We start from the raw sequence: 21,497 nt of genomic DNA on the forward strand, positions 1-21,497 counted from the left end.
ACCGCTTTCAGAGTTTAACAAGGTATAACAATCATGGTGAATCTCAGGTATCATTAACATGAAGATAAGATTAATAAGGAATAAATGAACCTCAGACACAATTATGCTGCTAGAATATGACTAAATGATGTACATAACTTTCCTTATGTCTCGAGTAACTTCAAAGATACAACAAAACATGAATAGATATATAATAATAAAACATGGCAATTGACATATATAATAAAACAACAATTGACATAGGTGGATGTTGCTCCAACAGCTTCCATGTATTTCTGCCTTCAAAATCTGGCAAAGTTATGCTAAGCATGCTTAAACAACTTCATGCTGAGCCAATGAAAGTACACAGCAACAACAATTATAGGGAGAGTCAATGGCAACAAGAAGCAATAGTACCTGTTATATTTGTCAAAAACAAAATCAGAAAATATGATGAGTTTTTCTCTCTTATTATTCAGGAAGAGGCAACAGTAATTACAAAAATAACAGTGTTATACAAAACTATATTACGAAATTATGTTATCTCTGATCGATGTAGAGTTTCTTACTTATCATTAATGACATGTTCATGAAACAAAGCATAACACACTCACCATCATCGGCATATCAAACAAAACAACAATTAAAGAAAAAAATAAAACAAATCAATAACAAAACATATTTTGCAATTTCAAACCCCTATTATGTTCTGAACTCTTTTATCATTCCCTCTCCAGAATCAACCAACAATGCTGAAAAATCATTGACATGAAAAAACCAACTCACAGAATCATACGTCAATATTACCAGTCATTTTGCAATGCAGAGATGAGAGGAACATGAGAAGGTGGCAGAAGCTTGGAAATCACAGCAACAAAGAAATACCCAACAAAGAAAACAGAGCCAATTGGCAGAAACAAGCATCCCCACAATTTTCTCTCATCAAATGAAGCCAACCAACGCATAGAATCACCCAACCTTCACAGCAATCAAACACCTCTGAAAAGATTTATGAAAACAAAAACAAGAGAATAAAAGATTTGAGCTTTGTATCATAATTATAAATTATACATGGAATCTATTTAGACAAAATTCAAATGACCCCAGAAAACAGACACAGTGACAGATAATTAGAAGCACAAAGAAAAGCACGCACCTTTGAAACTTCAAGGTTTTGTAACTATGTCGCTAACAATTTAGGAACTTGAGGTGCCTCTAAAAATAAATTTGGATTTGTAGTAAAAAATAAAAAATGATGATTTTATTTTCAAATTTACAATAAATTCAGTTTTCACAAAAAAAAATTGTAATCCCATGGAAAAATAAATACCAGACACTAAATGATTGTATCATGTGTTTTTTAGTTGTTTAAATTTAGTATTTATGATTAAATTGTATTTTTTTTAAATATTTGAGAGATTATCATTTTTTTAATTTGAGAATTTTCGTACTAATTATGGACGAGTCAATAACTAGTCTAAACGATTTAGATTAATTCGTTTTGTAATTTATAATTTAGTGTCTATATTTTCGAATTTATATTATTAAAAATCATAAGAAAGTTAATAATGAAGATAGTATTATCAACTATGCACTTAATTATTTGGTATTTACCTCCGATTAGAGCATAATTGAAATGGTCAATTTTTAATTAGATAAGTAGTTTACAAATGAATGGGTTACGAAAATGAACAGTAAAGATAATACCTTCATTATTTATTTTTTAAATTAAAGGTTACCATTACTTATTAAAAAAAGTATTTTAATGAGTTTAATTAGTTGGATGGTATCCACTTTTATTTATATATGTCAGTTTGGTACCCGTTTTTAAAAATGTGTCAATCGAGTCCAAACTTTGGAAGAAGTATCTCAATTAGGTTCCTTTTAGAAAAAAATTATTAACGCCGTTAACTTTATTCATGACTTTTACCACTAAATTTTAATATAAATATCAATACTTAATTTTGTAAGTCATTTTAAATATCAATACCGTTAACGATGTTTATTATTATTTTGTTCCGAAAATAATCTAATTAAGACATTTTTTTAAAAGTTGAAACTCAGGTGATATTGTCGGGTGCAAGCTATGTACCATTGGACATAAGCTATGTACCTAAATTAAATTTTATTTTTATCTTTTATCTTTTTTACAACTATAATGTCCTTCGTTAAAATATTTTATTAACTTTCTTTATGTATATAAATAAAAAGTGAAAGATGAATTAATTATAAAAGATTTATTTCTTATAACAATTCATTGTTTTATAATCTATGATTAATTACCCCATGATAGTAATGAGAAATAATTTTTGAGAATTAATCGATCTCTCCTTATATGAATTACAATTTATTTATATTATATTGGTAGACCAAATCTCAAACATTTGATAAAAATAAGGATTGCAATTTGGTGAAATGTTAATAAAAGTAGTAAATAATTATTTATTATCAAATTGTTTAATATGTAATCCATAAATTGCAAAATGTCATCTTATTTCTACACACTACATTTTTTTCTTTCTCTTATGCGTAATTAAATGTCATTTATGCGCTAGAGGATCTACCAACTACTTTGTGCATTAGTGTAAGGCCCCCATTTTATTTCTGCCCTAAAGTTAGTGGGTTGTCCTTGTAAGTGAGTCTAAGGCCGGCCCAACGTATAAAGTCCTTAGGTCTGCCCTAATTCCACACTCACTCTCACTTTGCTGAAACAGATCTCCCAAACCCTTTGAGTAGCCGCAATCACCTCCGCTAGGGTTCAATCTTTGGTCTCCGCCGCGCTTGTTCAAGCCAGTTCCGTCCCGCGTAAGTTGTTTCCGCCCCATACCTCTTTGTTAGCACTGTTATTTCGGATTTCTTATTGGGACCGCACTAGGTAGCTTCGTTTCATAATATTCTTTTGTTTCCAGGTCGTTAAACTACTCTAGGAGCTGCTGTGGTCTTTGTTCGTGCCCAAAAACCCAACTGTTAGCCTTTTTCCAGGTACGGGAAGTTAGGGTTTGAGCTAGGTTGTTTGTTTCCTGTCGTTCCTTGAGTTTGCAAACTGTTTGCATGGATTAAATCGTTGTTCTGGATGTGTGGGCTGTTTTGTGTGTTTGGTTAAGCGAGATGATGAATCTGTTGCAAGTGAAACCAGGGCGAGAACTGATAATCTCGCCCAGGTGAGTCGGATTCGCCTAGGCGAGTCTGACGAAGGCTCGCCCAAACCCCATTGCGCGAAAGGTCGCCCAGGCGACCTGCTCGAACTTTTGAGCGAGTGAACACCTCGCCCAGGCGAGAGGGGTCTCGCCTAAGCGAGATCCCGTGATGTTCACTGAGTGCTCCATCGAACCCTCGCCTAGGCGAAGGGGGGGCTCGCCTGAGCGAGCACGTCTCGCCTGAGCGAAACCCTTCAGCCTGAGCGAGGGGTTGGGCGAGGCAGTACACTGTTTGGGTGCTTGTTTATTCTTGATGATTGATATTGGCTTCAGTGTGAATTGTATGATGAGAAACATGTATATAATGGAATATTATGTGTACTTGGCATGAATTATGAATTGTGTATGACGGGTTGGATATGAAATTAGCATGTGAAATGAATGAGTGGTGTGGAACTAAAGGAACATGGTATTAATATGAGATGAGGCCCTAGACTCATGGGGTGGTGATGATCAGAGGTATGGATTCAAAATATGATGCGTGTGAGGAATTAACCTCAAGGGTTGGTATGGGAATGGAAATATGAATTAATGTTCTCTTATTGTTGAGTTATGGATGTTGGTCCGTGTCAGTGTGTAAATCCCTTGGGGTCTCTAGGTGAGACCTCCGAGGTCGCGCTTCAGTGGTCGGGACGTAATTCCATGGCCCTGTTAGTGGGTGTCCATGGTGGTGCCCCATTTGTATAACTAGGTAAGGACTGCATCCTGACACTCTAAGGGGCCAGTTAGTCTCACTTAGAGCGGATTGACTCTTGTGGTCAGAGTAGCAGGAGGCCTGAAACTCATTAAGGGCTAACCTTGTGGTGAGGGAGATTTGATTCATCGTAACACTTGTAACACATAGCTCGGTGATGAGCAGCTCAGGGTCGAGCAGGGGTATCCACCACAAGTGCAAGCATCCACTGAATCCGACTAAGTTATACGTATCCGGATGAGTCGAGTCGAGTCGAGTTGTAGTGTATTGAATGAAAAGTCATAACATGCTTGGTTGTTATATGGACATTGAATGATGAAATATGAGTGACTATATGGTGATTATGTTATTGGCTCTAGCTTATCCTGTGTATTATATGGTTGTCTTGTATGTGACTCTTCTTTCTTGCGATGATCATCAATTTAATTGATGGGAGCAGATGGGCGAGGTTCCAGGAGTCAGCAAGGGAGTGGAGATTCTGTTGCATAGTCCGTGTGTGGACTGGTTGTTTTCCTGTATGAGTTCATTTAGGGTTGCGACCCATGTATCTGTTCGTCCTTAGTTTTATGCACTACGGTTAACTTTCCCTCTAGTTCTTTTAGGCATCATGATATGCCATGGGTTGTATGGGGTTGATCCCAGACCGCGTTTTTATGTTATCTTTATTGTGACATTCCTTTAATTTCTCGTACTTAATTAAATGGGGTGTTACATTTATGGTATCAGAGCGGTCATTCCTTAAGTCTGTGGACTTGGATGTCCTTGTAGCTTTCTCTGTGTCTTCTAAGTGTTCTTAGTTAAAATTCTTGCCTTTATCAAGTTTAACCAAGTGATTTTCTGTGTGCTAGTGGACTATGGCACCTCCTCGTCGAGCTTCTCAATCATCCCAGGGGGACGCACCAGATATCGCCAGAGCCATAGAGGCGATGGTAGCAGCTATGGCGCAGCAGAGTGCTGCGATGATGCAGCAGCATGAGGCATCCATGCAGCGACAGGCGGCATCGCTGGAGCAGCAACAGTTGGTGATGCAGCAGATGAAAGCTGCAAGGGTGGCTGTCGAGGATGCTCATCGGCAGCATATGGAGGCCCTCCGCCAGCTGGAGGAGAACAGGGCGACTGCCCCTGTGTTTGGTCCCGAGCCACGACTTGCAGTCAGAGAGGGGAGTCTAGAAGACTTCCTGAAACACCATCCTGTGAAGTTCAACGGGAAGACCAGCCCAGATGCAGCCGATCAGTGGCTGAAGGACCTGGAGAGGATCTTCGATGCGAAGATGTGCCCGGTAGAGAACCGGTTGGTGTTTGCAGTTTATATGCTAACCGGAGAGGCTGAACATTGGTGGATTAACATGAAGTCCATCATGGAGAAGCGAGGCGAGCCAATGACTTGGGAGGCCTTCAGGGGGAGATTTCTCTCCGAGTACTTTCCAGATAGTGTCAGATATGCTAAGGAGGTGAAGTTCCTCCAGCTCATACAGGAAGGGAAGTCAGTAGCTGACTATGCTGAGAAGTTCAAGCATCTCAGTCGTTTCTACACCTTGCCACTCGATGAGGAGTGGAGACGTCGCAAGTTCGAGAATGGACTCCGCAGCGACATTCGCTTGATGGTGGCACCCTTGTCCATCAAGGATTTTGCCGCTCTGGTGGAGAAGGCCAGGGTAATGGAGAAGATGAAGAATGAGGTAGATGGTCAGCGACCTCAGCAGCCTCAGAGGATTGGTGGACTATCTGGGTCCAAGCCCAGACATGACGAGCGGAGGAGACCGTATGACAGACCTCTTCATCAACCCCAAGGGTCTAGGGGTCTTCCTCCCCAGCAGGGTCGAGTGTAGTGCTACATATGTGGGGGCCCTCATCTGAGGAGTGCCTGCCCGTGTATGGAGGGTTACCGTCGGTGCAACAACTGTGGCAAGGAAGGCCACTTTGGGAAGGATTGTCCCACCCTTGCTAGGGCAGCAACACACCTTCCAGTTCAGACTCCTCACCAGCACCAGCGGAGAGATAGAGGCAACCGGCCTCAGGCGACAGGCAGGGTATATGCCATGACTGGAGCAGAGGCTGCAGGCTCAGGTAATCTTGTTATAGGTCGATGCATGATAGCAGGTGAATCTTTGTGTGTGCTGTATGATTCTGGAGCGACACACTCCTTTGTGTCAATTGCTTGTGTGGAGCGTCTGGGTCTGCCGGTATGCGAGCTGCATTGTGAACTTGCAGTATCTACCCCTGCATCGGGTTTGATCAGGACGTCGTCCTTGTGTGCTAGGCTTTCAGTGGAGGTAGAGGGGCGTAGGTACAGGGTGAACTTAATCTGCCTACCTCTACAGGAGTTGGAGGTGATCTTAAGAATGGATTGACTCTCTGCCAATTGCATTCTGATAGATTGCCGGGAGAAGAAGTTGTTGTTTCCCGACTCAAAGGAGCCTGAGTTGGTGTCTTCCCAGGGTGTTATGAGGGAACTACAGGACGGTGCGTAGTGCTACATGATCTTCACACATATGAAGGTGGAGAGAGGAGAGACGACGTCTGTGATACCCGCCGTCCAGGATTTTGGGGATGTGTTTCCGGAGGAGGTACCAGGATTGCCTCCCAGTAGAGATGTGGAGTTCTCTATTGATCTAGTCCCAGGAACAGGCCCGATCTCGATGGCCCCATATCGCATGGCTTCAGCAGAGTTGATAGAGCTCAAGAAACATATAGAAGATCTAATGGAGAAACAGTTCATCCGACCCAGCACTTCGCCTTGGGGAGCACCAGTGTTGTTGGTGAAGAAGGACGGGAGTTCACGTCTGTGTGTGGACTACAGGCAACTGAACAAGATGACGATCAAGAACAAGTATCTGCTCCCGAGAATCGATGACTTGATGGATCAGTTGCATGGGTCATCGGTGTTCTCGAAGATAGATCTGCGATCGGGTTATCATCAGATTTTAGTGAAGGCTGATGATGTACAGAAGACGACCTTCAGATCCAGATACGGTCACTATGAGTATGTGGTTATGCCGTTTGGTGTGACCAACGCCCCGGTAGTGTTCATGGACTATATGAACAGGATCTTCCGGCCCTTCCTAGATAAGTTTGTCGTGGTCTTCATAGACGACATCCTTATCTACTTCAGGACTCATGAGGAACATGCAGAACACCTGAGATTGGTGCTTGGTCTTTTGAGAGAGAAGCAGTTGTATGCCAAGTTATCCAAGTGTGGATTCTAGATGAATGAAATTCAGTTTTTGGGGCACGTGATATCAGCCCAGAGATTGCTGTGGACCCAACAAAGGTCGAGGCAGTGGTAAAGTGGGAAAGTCCTAAGTCAGCCACAGAGATCAGGAGTTTTATGGGCCTAGCAGGCTATTATAGGAGGTTCATAGAGGGATTCTCCAAGATAGTGGCACCTCTGACCTTGCTTACTCGGAAGGATCAACCTTTCACTTGGACAGATAAGTGTGAGGAAAGTTTCCAGGAGTTGAAGAGGAGATTGACTAGTGCTCCGATACTAGTAATTTCGGACGTGGGGAAACCGTTTGAAGTCTACTGTGACACGTCTCATCTCAGACTTGGCTGTGTCTTAATGCAAGAAAAGAAGGCAGTGGCGTATGCTTCACGACAGCTTAAGGTGCATGAGCGTAATTACCCCACTCATGACCTTGAGTTGGCAGCGATAGTTTTTGCTTTGAAAATCTGGAGGCACTATCTTTACGGTGCTCAGTTCTGAGTGTTCAGCGATCATAAAAGCCTCAAGTATTTGTTTGATCAGAAGGAGCTGAACATGAGGCAAAGGAGGTGGATGGAGTTCCTAAAGGACTATGACTTCGAGCTCCTATATCACCCAGGGAAGGCAAATGTGGTGGCAGATGCTCTGAGTAGGAAGACGGTACATACGACACATCTCATGATAAAAGAGGTAGAGCTACTGGAGAAATTCTGAGACATGAGGATATAGGTGGAGTTGGGGTCTGAGTCCATTAGGTGTAGTACCCTTACTATATCTAATGACTTCTTGGACTCGATCAGAGAGAGGCAGTTGTTGGATGCTGGTCTGAACAGAGTTAGAGAACAGCTTGGGTCAGATGAGGCTAGAGATTTTGCTTTGGGTGATGATGGTATACTGCGGTTTCAGGGTAGGGTATGCGTACCTGATGATGCTGAGGTGAGAAAGTTGATCCTTGAGGAAGGACACAAGAGTCGTCTTAGCTTGCATCCTGGCATGACTAAGATGTACCAGGACCTCAAGGAAACCTTTTGGTGGCAGGGGATGAAGAAGGATGTGGCACAGTTCGTATCCGCCTGTCTAACTTGTCAGAAGGCGAAGGTGGAGCACCAGAAACCCAGGGGAAATCTACAGCCTTTGGAGATACCAGTGTGGAAATGAGATAGCATCTCCATGGACTTCGTGACTCATCTTCCGCGAACTTTCAGAAGACATGACACCATCTGGGTGATAATGGATCGGTTGACCAAGAGTGCACACTTTTTGGCGATGAACTTGAGGATGTCCATGGCCAAGTTGGCCCAGCTGTACTTCAAAGAGATTGTGAGGTTGCATGGGGTACCTTCGAGTATAGTCTCCGACAGAGACCCACGGTTTACATCCTGGTTTTGACAAACCTTACAGGAGGCATTGGGAACAAAGTTGACTATGAGCTCAGCTTATCACCCTCAGACCGATGGCCAGTCTGAGAGGACGATCTAGTCGTTAGAAGACTTGTTGAGAACTTGCATATTGGATCATCTAGGTGCTTGGGATGAGGTATTGCCTTTGATAGAGTTCACCTACAACAATAGCTTTCATGCGAGCATCGGCATGGCGCCATACGAGGCTCTTTATGGCAGGAGGTGTAGGACTCCTCTCTGTTGGTATCAGGATGGAGAGACAGTGTTGGTTGGACCCGAGTTGTTAGAGCAGACCACCGAGAAGGTGAGGATGGTGAGAGACAAGATGCAGGCTTCTCAGAGCAGGCAGAAGGCCTATGCTGATCGTAGGAGGAGACCTTTGGAGTTTGCAACGGGAGATCATGTATTCTTGAGGGTGACCCGAACCACGGGCGTGGGAAGGGCTCTCCGCTCAAGGAAGCTTTCACCCAAATTCCTTGGCCCATATCAGATCACGAGGAGGATTGGGCCAATGGCCTATATGATAGCTTTGCCCCCGCAGTTGGCGAACCTTCACCCGGTGTTTCACGTCTCACAGCTGAGAAACTACGTGTTTGAACCAGCTCATGTGTTAGAAGCCGAAGATATACAGATCAGGGAGGATCTCACAGTGGAAGTACCACCCATCGCTCTTGAGGATAGCAAGGTTGAGGAGCGTCGTGGAAAGACCGTTAGTCTTGTTAAAGTCATCTGGGACCGGAGGACGGGTGACTCGACTTGGGAATTGGAGGAGGACATGAGAAAATCACACCCACATTTGTTTATCTGGTGAGTCTTTATTTTCGAGGTCGAAAATTTTGTTGTTGGGGAGAATGTAAGGCCCCCATTTTATTTCTGCCCTAAAGTTAGTGGGTTGCCCTTGTAAGTGGGCCTAAGGCCGGCCCAACGTATAAAGTCCTTATGTCTGCCCTAATTCCACACTCACTCTCACTTTGCTGAAACAGATCTCCCAAACCCTTTGAGCAGCCGCAATCACCTCCGCTAGGGTTCAATCTTTGGTCTTCGCTGCGCTTGTTCAAGCCAGTTCCGCCCCGCGTAAGTTGTTTCCGCCCCATACCTCTTTGTTAGCACTGTTATTTCGGATTTCCTATTGGGACCGCACTAGGTAGCTTCGTTTCATAATATTCTTTTATTTCCAGCTCGTTAAACTACTCTAGGAGCTGCTGTGGTCTTTGTTCGTGCCCAAAAACCCAACTGTTAGCCTTTTTCCAGGTACGGGAAGTTAGGGTTTGAGCTAGGTTGTTTGTTTCCTGTCGTTCCTTGAGTTTGCGAACTGTTTGCATGGATTAAATCGTTGTTCTGGATGTGTGGGCTGTTTTGTGTGTTTGGTTGGGCGAGATGATGAATCTATTGCAAGTGAAACCAGGGCGAGAACTGATAATCTCGCCCAGGTGAGTCGGATTCGCCTAGGCGAGTCTGACGAAGGCTCGTCCAAACCCCATTGCGCGAAAGGTCGTCCAAGCGACCTGCTCGAACTTTTGAAAGATGAAAGGGATAAATTGAACTCTTTTTTTCTTTTGTTGTAGGATATTGGTGAAGATAAAAAGAATGAAGAACGATAAAAAATATAATGTTATATGAACATGAAGAGGAATGAAAGTTAAAAAATCTAAATGTTATATAAAGATGGAGAGAAATGAAAGTATAATCATGATAAATTGTACCTTTTCTTTTTTATTTTGGAGAACATAATACTTTTTAATTAGTTATAAACATTTTTATTTATGGAATTGTAGACAATATTATTACAATATAATTTTCTAATATACGAAAAGTTTCAATTTCATATTATAAGTGTCTTATTTAATCTATTTTATTTTATTTCTACTATTTTAGTAGAATAAATCTATTTTAATTATAACTTTTCAAATAAAATTATTAATATCTCATTTAAAATAGCATTGTCTAAAAGTATAAATAAAATTAAAATTATATTTTAAAATTATTTTTCATCATTCTACTTTTATAAGCCTAATTTAAATAAATGTATTTTGTGCCACACTTTCATAAAGGTGGCATATGAAAAAGCAACACGAAAAAAATCGTTGCATTATATTAGCATGTGAAACTGTTGCATATTGAAACATCTTAGGCAACGTTTTTTATTCGTTGCATAGTAGGCATCAATTTTTGAATTTTCTGACCTAACGGGAAAAAAAAAACTCTAGTATAGATCATGATCACCTATGCAACAACTACAAATTCATTGTCTAATGTTTAGGCCACGATTTTTTTTATTTTAGGTCATGATTTTTTGTGCATTGTCTAAAATCAATTTTGTTGTAGTATGTGATAATTTTTAATATTAGGATATAAATATACCAAAGAAAGTGGACATATATATAGGCAATGAAAATTAAAACTCCTAAATAAACTCTTACACCAATCATTCATTATAACAACAATGCATAGGCTAAACTGATTTTTAGGGTTCGAAATTGATGGTAGAACACACAAGAAGAAGTTGTTTCAACAAGTTTTCAAACCCTTTAACATCCCAATCCAAGACCCTGTGTTTTCCAACCTTCATGACCATCATCTGATGTAATTTTCTAACCCTAAGTTCCTCACCATTCAACCTATACCCTTCAAAGGTAGGGTTGCTTGGGAGTAACAAAACAACACCATGAGCCTCAATTGCCTTTCTTGCGGCCCCATTCTCCAAAGGGTGAATTCAAATAACAATGATGCATGTCTCCCAGCAAAAGAAGAATCAATCAGATCCTACGACAATAACAACAATAACAATAACAACAACAATAACAACAACATCGACAACAACAATAACAATAACAATAACAACAACAATAGTAAGAAAAAAGCGAGACATAACAGAAGCTTGTCTTATGGGAACATGACACCACCCCAATATGCAAATAGTGGACCTTTGGCCAAGGTTAAGGCACAACATCATAGACGTAGCAACAGTGAAAGTGGTGTTGAACCAAGATTGGTAAGGAGCAGTGGAATGAGAAGAGATTGGAGTTTTGAGGATTTGTCTACCCAACAAAAAGACAAGGGAGTTCGATGCCATTGAGGTTTCTGTGTCTGTCATTCATTCATATGTCTCAATTGTTGGTTGGTTTCCCTATTTCCATATATAAATACACCGTGTATTCATAATAATTTGCTGGGTTTGGAAGAAATTATTACATGCATGAATGATCCATTCATTCATGCATCATCATCGCCATGTGGTTTTAAAGGTTTGATCAGTCTCAGCCTTAGTGTGACATGTAATCAAGTTTTTCAAATTTTACCGAAGGGAAAAACGATGAAACTGGTTCATGTTTCACTTAGAAATTGATCAAAATCGTGTAAAAAAAATTATTGTTCTTTTGAATATAAGGAGGGAGAAGAAGTGAGAGATGTGTAATTAAAGAAGGGATTAGTGAAACGTTCTAGTATTTATGTGTTTTCAAACACTTGGCGAATTTTATGGGAGGTTTTTTTTTTTTCACCATGGTAAATTTTAATTTTAATTTTTTTTATTTGTTGTTGTCATTCATTTTCAGTTTCTTGTTTCTCATCTAATTTTCACGTTGGAAAAGTATTCAAATGTAAATGTTAATGGTTCATAATAACAAATAATTGTAACAAGAGATTGTGTAATATGATTCTATATAAATGATCCAAATCTTCATATTCATATGCTCATTTAGGTAGATTTAAAGATTCTTACATATGTTTAACCAATGACAATTGTTAAGAGAGAACATTATTTGTTAAGCATGTAGGTAATAATTCGATTTAAAGTTCATTCCAAATAAGATTTTTGTTGAAAGAAATCAATTTTTTAATATTATATTTTGTATTAGGAGGGAGAATTTTTAAAAGATAATTTGTTTTTAAAGAAAATTTGAAATGTGTTACGATAAAAATGTGATTTAAGTAAATTTTTAAAATAATTAAAATTTGAAGAATTTATAATAACAATAATGTTTTGTCGTTTCAAATTTTATCTAAAAATTAAAAATTTGAAATTCTTTTCTACCTTCTCATCTCATGTGTGTGTATGTTCACTCTTTTTTCATAATTTTTCTCTCATCTTAGTTACAAGTTTAACCTTAAAAAAATGTTGTCTACTCAATTGCGAGGAAGAGAACGTGATCACTTAAGTAGAAAATTGTTAGTGAGGTAAAAGTATATTAGATTCAACATATTTTTTAATTGATTTTACCTATTTAAGATATGAATTAATATTATATCTAGTTTATTGGTTTTAAATTTTGTTTATACAACTTATAAGTTGAAACTAACAATTTAAATATATTTTCATTTTCCAACTTTTTGAAATGCATTTTAAAAATAAAACCCTAAAAACCTTCTATATATCAATGTGAGAAATATTTGCATTGGAAACCACATGAAACATGAATGATATATATGCATATACATATGAAAAGGAAAAGCTAAAGGGTATTCTCTTTTGGATCTATGGAAGGGATATTCTTGAAAGCCATTCTTTTGGTGAGTTTAATGGCAATGAGAGCCAAAATGGTAGCTCCAGGAACAAATGCAACATCAGGGATGGCTTTAATCACACTCAATTGAGGCACAGTTTGTCCAGTTTTCTTGACTACCATGGCAACTGGTGGAGCCACTATCCCTGTGATCATCATAGATTCATCTGCTTTGCTCAGATTCACATTCTCATTGATGAATGTGGTGAAAGCTTCCTTCCTTTTATCTTCATCAGATTCATCGCTCCATCCATCATAACATTTCTGGTTCTTACAAACATACGTTAGTTTACATGCATGCATGGTCGATTATTACTATTAGGGTTAAATATGTTTTTAGTTCTCAAATTTGAACGAGAAATTGATATTTGTCCCTGTTCCAAACTTTGATACAATTTTATTCACAAATTTTAGCAATAGTTGATATAGTTCTTTTAACTCAAAGATGATTTTTTGGCTGACATTTGAGTTGAAACGTTTCAAACTGTGTAAACAACTCAAACATCAACTTGAAACGTTATTGACATGTAAAAATTTATGTCAATTGAGTTAGGAAGACTATATCTATGAATTTTTAAAGCTTGTATAACCAAAAGTTGAAACGTAAAATAATTATAATTTTATGTGTGAAAAGTTAAAGATTAAAAACATATTTAATATTTATTATTATTATTATTATTACTAGCGTACACACAGGCGCGACAATGCCTGTGTGTACACATTTTTTAAATATACGTGATATTATATTAGTAGGTGATAATAATGTAATGTTATTAAGTTAATATATAAAATAAAATTATATTTGTTAAAAATAAAGTGAAATATATCAGAAAAGATGAGAGAATAACTGTTGATAAATAGAGAAAAAGAGAATAACATAGATAAATGATTTTATAAAAAAATTGTAAAAGTAACGGTCAAATTTCAAAAATTTAATAAATAATTATATTTTAAAGGGTAACATTGGTATTTTAAAATGTGGACAAAAAAGAGAAAATCTCTTTATATATTACTAGCGTATACACATCGCGCCTGTGTGTAGACATTTTTTGAATATACATTATATTATATTAGTAGTTGATGATTTTGTAATGTTATTAAATTAATAAAAAAATAAATTTATATTTATCAAGAATAAAGTTAAATGTATGGAGAAAATATGAAAAAATAATTGTTAATGAATAGGAGAAAAAAGAAAAAGGACATAAGTAAATAGTTTTATAAAAACTTGTAAAAATAATCATTAATTTTAAAAAATTTAACAAATAATTACATTGTAAAAAATAAAGTTGAAATTATAAAATATGAATAAAAAAAGAAATCTTCTTTATATATAATTATAGATTTGAGACAAAATAGTTAACTAACCTTTATATCATCATGTGGCGGTGCATCATAATGCTTACCGGGCAAAGCCATGTTGATTGCACTGTGAAAAATTAGTTAACAAAACTATCATTAAAACTAATATATGCAATGTTTCCAAAAAGTTAATGTTAAAAAGTTCTATATTTCGGAGTTTGTCGTTGTGGATTTTAAACTTTTGTTTATGCGTGTCATCGACAATTATGGGTTAATCCAAATACGGTTTTTACTTCCTGCACCCCCTACAACTTTTTCATCCTTCCTCACAAATTTTTAAAATCACAATTTTATCCTTTAAAGAAATGACTTTTGAAATAAATATATTCTAGATAAGGTTTTTCAGAATTTTTGAAATATGATTTTCGGAATGAAAAAAAAAAATCTAGAATTAGATTTTCGAAATATATGAAATGCATTTTGGAAAGTATTTTTCAAAATAAACTTTACAGAATATATATAATGTTTTCCAAAACAAGTTTTATGAATACTCTTATATGAAATGTATTTTGAAAAAAAAAACTTTCCGTAATACATATATGTTTCTATTTTAAATAATTATTATAGAAATCAATAAAACTTGATCTAAAATTTAAATTTTTTTCTACTTTCTTCTATTCCTTTTCTTTAACCAATATATGAAATGAAATGACAAATATACTTACTTGAAGATGTCAAGAATAGCAGTGTGAAAGTCATCAAAATTTTCAATTTTTCTCTTTTCAATAACCCTATCATATAGTGTTCCTGTTATCATAGTCATTCCCTTGTTTGCAACCTCAACCCCTGATAATCAAATCCATTAACTTAAGATCAGATAATTTTTTTTATACTCATAAACATGATTACCAGACAATGATATAAATATATTTTCACCATTTGAGAAAGAATTTTTCATATCGACTACTAGAAAATTTCGTATTACATAAGATTTTTCTTGCAAATTTGTTAAAAAAGTTTACAAAAAAAAAAACGTTTTTCTGCCATTTTTTTCTAAGAATTTTAACCGGCAGTTAATTCCTTCGTGGGTAACCATTTCCTATAAAATTATAAAATTTGTAAGTATTTCCTATAAAATTTATTGCGAAAAGTATTTTATACAAAATATTTTACAAGAAAACTGGTAGCAATTTCTTGCATTTTTTTTCATAACAAAACTTGTAAGTATTTCCGACAAAAAAAAATTCAAAAAAAAATTGGCAAGAAATACAAGTTTTTTTAATATTGAAGGTTTTCTATACCGATTCTAGAACTGGTATAAAAATAGGTTGATATAATTTTCTATATTGATTCTATAACCAGTATAAAAACAGGTCTACAGAGAAAGTATTAACTATATAAAAAAATATGAATTGAAATTTTGATGCAATAAAAAGCAAGAAAAAAGAAATACCTGTGCCTCCCATGTAACTCATAACCAGTCCCATGATGTTTTTGTGTTTGTGTTTTGAGAATGATTATGAGTTTATGAGCACAAAAAGCTTAACATAAGAGCAATATATATGAAAAGATATATACAACGTGGGTAAAGAAAATGAGTATATATGTGAGTCCCAAGTAAGGTATTCTTTCTATTATTTTTCTTTTCCTATTTCTTTGTTAGATTCTTGTCTTCAATTGCCAACTTTCAATTGTTTTACCTTTTGATTTGGAATAATGTAAAGTGAGTGTGTCACAATTCATCACCAAAGTCAAAATCTATTCAAATAGTAACACCTAGTTAAATCAAAGTATTTAATTAAATTGTTGAAAATATATAGTTAGACATTTATACTTGAATAAAGCGAGATGATTTAGGTGATAATTAATAAGATGATTTATATAATAAGAAATTAATGTTCATCTTTCATTGCAAAAGTTAATCATACCAATTGTACAAGAAATGAGATTAATAACAATTATTGTATTATACGAACGTGATTAGTAACTAAGACTATTTATATAATGAAAAGTTCATGTTTGGTTTATATAGTACAAAAGTTTATCGGACTAACTATAATTATTGTAGTAGAAATTATATTATAGTGAGATGATTATTTATATAATAAAAGTTTATATTAGATTTCTATAAAAATTATCCCATAATTATTTGTAGCATGAGATTAGTATGTGATATAATATGCTAAAAGTTTTATAATATATATTTTTTAAAATTCTCTAAAATAAAGTTAACAAAATAAATTTAATAAAAACTAGGAATAATCGAATCGGGTATATACGTAATAAAGAAATCCTCGTTTACCCTTTTACTTTTTGCCTTTCGATTACAAGTACTTCAACTTTAAATTAAAAATTATTATAAGTAAAATAGCTTTTAATTTGATTTCTAAATTAGTTATTATAATAAATTTACATTAAATTGGTCATTAGTATTAAGTACTAAAAAATTTGGTACCAAAAAATTTGGTTTTTAAATTTATTTTCTTAGTGATTAATTATTAAGTTTTTTTTAGCTAAAACTTTAGTAATTAACGTGAATCACCCATTTAGAGATGAATCTACATTTATAAATCATTTTAGTTATAATAATTTTTAGTTTATTAATTGATATCTAAATTAATTACTACAGTAATTATTTTTTATTTTTTAAGATTGATGACTGATAAAATATTTTCAAATAATGTTAGGATTTTGATTTTCCTAAAAATAATACCTTTTCAACCTACGAAAAAGCAACTTAAGATTTCTTTTATCAATAATTAAGTTAATCCAAATATTACGCATAAGTAATTATTTATATGTTCATTTTGAAACTTTTAATACACACTTTTCTCAATCGGAGTTTCATTTTTGTGTTAAAGATTTTTTTTTATAGTATTGATGAACTGCAAATTAATTTTAAATACACTCTTAAAATAACTATTACAGAAATTACCGACTTTAACGTAATTCACAATTTATGAACATTTTGTATAAAATAAAACATAATTTTGAAAGATAAAAACATTTCTTTATAAGTTAAAATGAACTTATGTATAAACTAGTTCATTTAAAATGTTTTGTACAATTTTATTCAACTTATGTAAATACTCATTTTTTTTTCTAAATTACAATATAGATAAATTTACAAAAAAGAAGATCTTGCAATAGAAACTATAGTTATAATACAAGCCACATAAACAATGTGCACCAAAGAGTAAGCAAAACTGCAGAACAGGAATAAGTTGCTAACATGATAGCTGAGCACTCACCCTCACCAACTCCAAACATTTGAGTAATTGTACCTGAAACAATCATAAATTCAACCTTAGACTCTGTCATATTGTAAAATAAACTATTACATGAGGATGAAAGTTAAATATGTTTTTGGTCTCTTAATTTTCGGTAAATTTTGAAATTAGTTCATTTCGAAATTTTGAATCAATTTAGTCTTTCATCTTTCGAAATACGTGGATATCGACACTGTAGTTTTTAGCGGTCAAAACAATAGTTTTTTAAGCTCTGATGCTATTGGCACCTTAGAGTTTGAGATCCATATAAGATATCTAAGTGGATTCATTTTATAAAGGATAACAGAGAAAACTGATACAATTGTTTAAGCATCATAAACAACTTACTCACTACTATTGCAGGTGGAAGAGCATATTGAAGCAGTAAAACAAATTGATACAATGGATCATGGTGGATCAAGTTGAAATGAACTGCACTTTTAACAATGCCTACACCTATTGCTGGCAAGGCAACAAATTTAACCACAATGATGCCAACAATAAGTGGAACTTGTTGTCCTAGTCCTTTTAAACCTGAAAAACACCCAGTTTATGTCCCCAGATTTTCAGATATAAACCTGAGAGACAAGAGAAATAGTTGAAAATTTCACGTTGCTAACTGATAAATGATTATTACCGTTAAGAAGATTTGCCCCAAGCAGTAACACCATTGCTGGAACACTTGCATCTCTGAAAACGATGATTAAGAGTTACATGTAGCTGTGTTTTCAATTTTATGAAAAAAAGGTTGCATCAAACATAAATCTTGATCATACAACAATTTCTTGTGGTAGAGGTCACTCACCCCAACAAGGTTAAAGTGTCTTGAACCACATGAAGAAGAGCCTTTTCACCAACTAGAATTTTTCGAAACTGAGGCACAATACCAATTGTAATACCCATAATCTGCATACACAAGCCAAGTTGGTTCTGATTTATCTAACATTCTTATATCATGAAAACATTGTCTCACTTGATATTTGATGAGTTAAATTTTAACCAATAATGATGATGAGAGCACTTTTTGTAATAATGGCAGAATCATGGACATACCGCTGCCATAGTGGAAGGAGCAATTAGTATCTTCATGTTTTTTATCTTCTCAGCTAATAGTTTCAACTGTTTCATAAACTTTGGCTTTTCTGGTACCTGTAAAAGTCTTGAAAATATAAGGCATCACTTACATATAAAATCTTTTAGGATATGAAATCATGTACTAAACAAAGCATTTTGCAAATACATTATGCCTAAACCACCAATCACTTTTGCTTGTTCCATTCAGTTCAACTCTGATCCAAACAGCATAAGTTTTCCAAATAAAGTCATGTTAGGCATCGCTATAAACTTTGACATCTCAGCTATACTGACATTTCAAAGTCCAATAATGCTTTCACACGGAAAAGGTTTTAATGCATTCCAATATATCAGAGGAGACACAAATTCATGCAACACATAAATGTTGAAGTAATTATATTATATTGGAAAAGAGAACAACCTTTGTTTGTCCATTAGGCACTTTACATTCAAATTCAGGTGGATTCATACCACCATTAGGCTTTGTTATATCAACATCCATGATCAGTGCTCCACAAGAGCTTTTCAAAAGGTTTTCTGGGTCAGTTGCTATTGCAGACTTTGGATTTGCAGAGGATTCTTCAACTTTGGCTGCATTGGAGATCATAGGAGAATATATACGAACAATGTTGAATGTAAAAGACCAAGCATAAGTGTATCCTACCTGAAAAACCAGAAACACATGAAAAAGTTTTAAATCATTCAAAAATGCCAATTCCATTGTGCTATGCACATATTTACTAAGCAGTGAAAATCCAAATCTATTGTCATACAGCCATTGACAGAGAAGCATATGCAAGTCCATTTCTGTGGCAAATAGCTTCTTCTCCAAAAGGGTTGTTTTTCTCTTTACAGATAGCTGGAACTAGAGTTAGAGGCAAACTGGCCAGATTTCCTACACACATCAAACACCAAATGGTCATATATACACATTTATATAGTATCCAAAGCATGAGTTAATTTAATTTATACCATGGTTGGAACTATTTTACTTAAATTCAATCTTAATTACTTTTTTCACAAAATTAGTTTGTAAGAATTTACTTATATATTGTAATTTGTTTATATATTTAGTTGATGTAACATCTCAAACACACATGAATAGAATGGAATTCAAATAGCAGAAGACCCAATAGAACCAATAAATCTCATTGGATAAACTCTGATACTGTAGATTTTAAACTTAATTAAACCTCACAAGACACCAACTTATACACAACCATTTTAACATATATCTGGTGGGCATGAAATCTCTTATGATCACGAGTTTTAAATTATAAATCTATGAAGGTTGAAACATTAACCACCAATTTAAAATTATTACTAATATGATTTTTGAGGTATGGTAGCAATATACCAGAAGAAAGATTTATCCTTCTGGAAAAAAAAAACTTCATGAATATTTTAACTATAACAGGAGATATAAGGTCTAATAACTTTGATTTTTTCATTCTAAATCCATTAGATTTACTCATATCATTTTCATTTAACATTCAAATAAAAACATCCTTGTTACATTACATTTGTTACATTTTTAACATTGAATGTTCAAACAAACAAACATACCTGCAGCACAACATCCCAAAACAAGACCATGCAGATGAGGAGGAACTCTAACTGTTTTGATGAGTAACCATCCAAGAAATGTTCCAACAATGTATGTTCCAAGAATACTTAAAGGCATGAACCACCTGCATAATTCAAGAAAACAAATTAAACATAAACAAATGATACAAAACTTGGAACAATAATGGAGAAAATGGTGAGAAAGTACAAACTTACAACATAACCAAGCTCTTTAAGGTTAAGGAATTAGACATGCTGCTATAAATAAGAGCAGGGGTGAAGACAAAATATACCATCTGTATATTAGAAAAAATAAACAACAATATAAGAGTCAAAACTAATGTATATGATCATTTATTTATAAAAAGTAGTGAAAAAAACACATATGTATGTGTTCAATTTTTTTTATCATAAAAAAGTAATGAAATTATGATTATAAAAATAAATAAAAATAATTTTATAATTTGATTGTAGATAGTTTTTATTTATTTTGTAGATAATTTTTATTTATTTAATTTATAAAAATGGGCAAATTTTAAAAAAATAATTAAAAAAAAACCATTTAAAGGGAAAAATTGGAAAAAGACGCATATCAAAAAGAGAAATTTTTTTATATAGGTATTGTATGCGTTCACTACTAAAAATTCTCATATTACATGAAAATTTTCTTGAAATTTGTTAAAAAAATTTACAAGAAAATATTTTTTTTCCTTCTACTTTTTCTAAGGATCTAAATTGGCACGTAATTTCTTTGTGGATAATTATTTCCTACAAAATTATAAAATTCGTAAGCATTTCCTATAAAATTTATTGCGAAAAGTGTTTTATACAAAATATTTTACAAAAAAATTAGCAGCAATTTCCTGCAAATTTGTTTGCATTACAAAATTTATAAGTATTTTCTAAAAAAAATTTAAAACAAAATTAGCCGAAAATGAGTTTTTTTTAATATTGGTTCATTTTTTTATAATAAAAAAACAATGAAATTATAATTGTAAAAAATAGGTAGTTTTTATTTATTCTGTAAATAATTTTATTTATTTAATTTAGAAAAAATGAACAAATTTATAAAAAAAATAGTTAAATTTAAAAAAAAAATTGATGGGTAAAATCGGAAAAAATATGAAAAACAAACAATTTCTTTATGTATAATTATAGAACATCTAAAAAGTTGTATAATTTGTTATTCATTAATCAATAGTATAACTTTTTTAGTGTTACTACATAAAATTAGAATATATATATATATATATATATATATATATATATATATATATATATATATATATATATATATATATATCACTTT

General features: G+C 34.3%; 4 protein-coding genes across 4 annotated transcripts; 1 reads left to right on the plus strand and 3 right to left on the minus strand.

Annotated features, from left to right (window-relative positions):
• Nucleotides 1–96: 96 nt before the first annotated feature.
• Nucleotides 97–1,189, minus strand: LOC114165042. The gene is made up of 3 exons (XM_028049672.1): nucleotides 1,136–1,189; nucleotides 787–978; nucleotides 97–396 (listed from the first exon to the last, which is right to left on the minus strand). The coding sequence occupies exons 2-3, from the start codon at nucleotides 942–944 to the stop codon at nucleotides 303–305; spliced, it is 252 nt and encodes an 83-aa protein (XP_027905473.1). The 5' UTR covers nucleotides 945–978; nucleotides 1,136–1,189; the 3' UTR covers nucleotides 97–302.
• A 9,860-nt stretch (nucleotides 1,190–11,049) lies between these two features.
• Nucleotides 11,050–12,016, plus strand: LOC114167585 (putative uncharacterized protein DDB_G0283431). Its single transcript, XM_028052687.1, has one exon. The coding sequence runs from the start codon at nucleotides 11,141–11,143 to the stop codon at nucleotides 11,549–11,551; it is 411 nt and encodes a 136-aa protein (XP_027908488.1). The 5' UTR covers nucleotides 11,050–11,140; the 3' UTR covers nucleotides 11,552–12,016.
• An 836-nt stretch (nucleotides 12,017–12,852) lies between these two features.
• On the minus strand, nucleotides 12,853–15,824 carry LOC114167477. The gene is made up of 4 exons (XM_028052568.1): nucleotides 15,733–15,824; nucleotides 15,005–15,125; nucleotides 14,346–14,406; nucleotides 12,853–13,241 (listed from the first exon to the last, which is right to left on the minus strand). Exons 1-4 carry the CDS (start codon nucleotides 15,764–15,766, stop codon nucleotides 12,927–12,929), a joined length of 531 nt encoding a protein of 176 aa, XP_027908369.1. The 5' UTR covers nucleotides 15,767–15,824; the 3' UTR covers nucleotides 12,853–12,926.
• Nucleotides 15,825–17,359: 1,535 nt separating this feature from the next.
• On the minus strand, nucleotides 17,360–20,326 carry LOC114167647 (protein PIN-LIKES 3-like). The gene is made up of 8 exons (XM_028052762.1): nucleotides 20,189–20,326; nucleotides 19,396–19,517; nucleotides 19,044–19,286; nucleotides 18,602–18,697; nucleotides 18,354–18,454; nucleotides 18,186–18,238; nucleotides 17,897–18,082; nucleotides 17,360–17,563 (listed from the first exon to the last, which is right to left on the minus strand). The coding sequence occupies exons 1-8, from the start codon at nucleotides 20,304–20,306 to the stop codon at nucleotides 17,439–17,441; spliced, it is 1,044 nt and encodes a 347-aa protein (XP_027908563.1). The 5' UTR covers nucleotides 20,307–20,326; the 3' UTR covers nucleotides 17,360–17,438.
• Between the last annotated feature and the right edge of the window lie 1,171 nt (nucleotides 20,327–21,497).

The sequence above is a fragment of the Vigna unguiculata genome, chromosome 10 (genome assembly GCF_004118075.2).
Source record: "Vigna unguiculata cultivar IT97K-499-35 chromosome 10, ASM411807v1, whole genome shotgun sequence".
Taxonomy (NCBI): domain Eukaryota; kingdom Viridiplantae; phylum Streptophyta; class Magnoliopsida; order Fabales; family Fabaceae; genus Vigna; species Vigna unguiculata.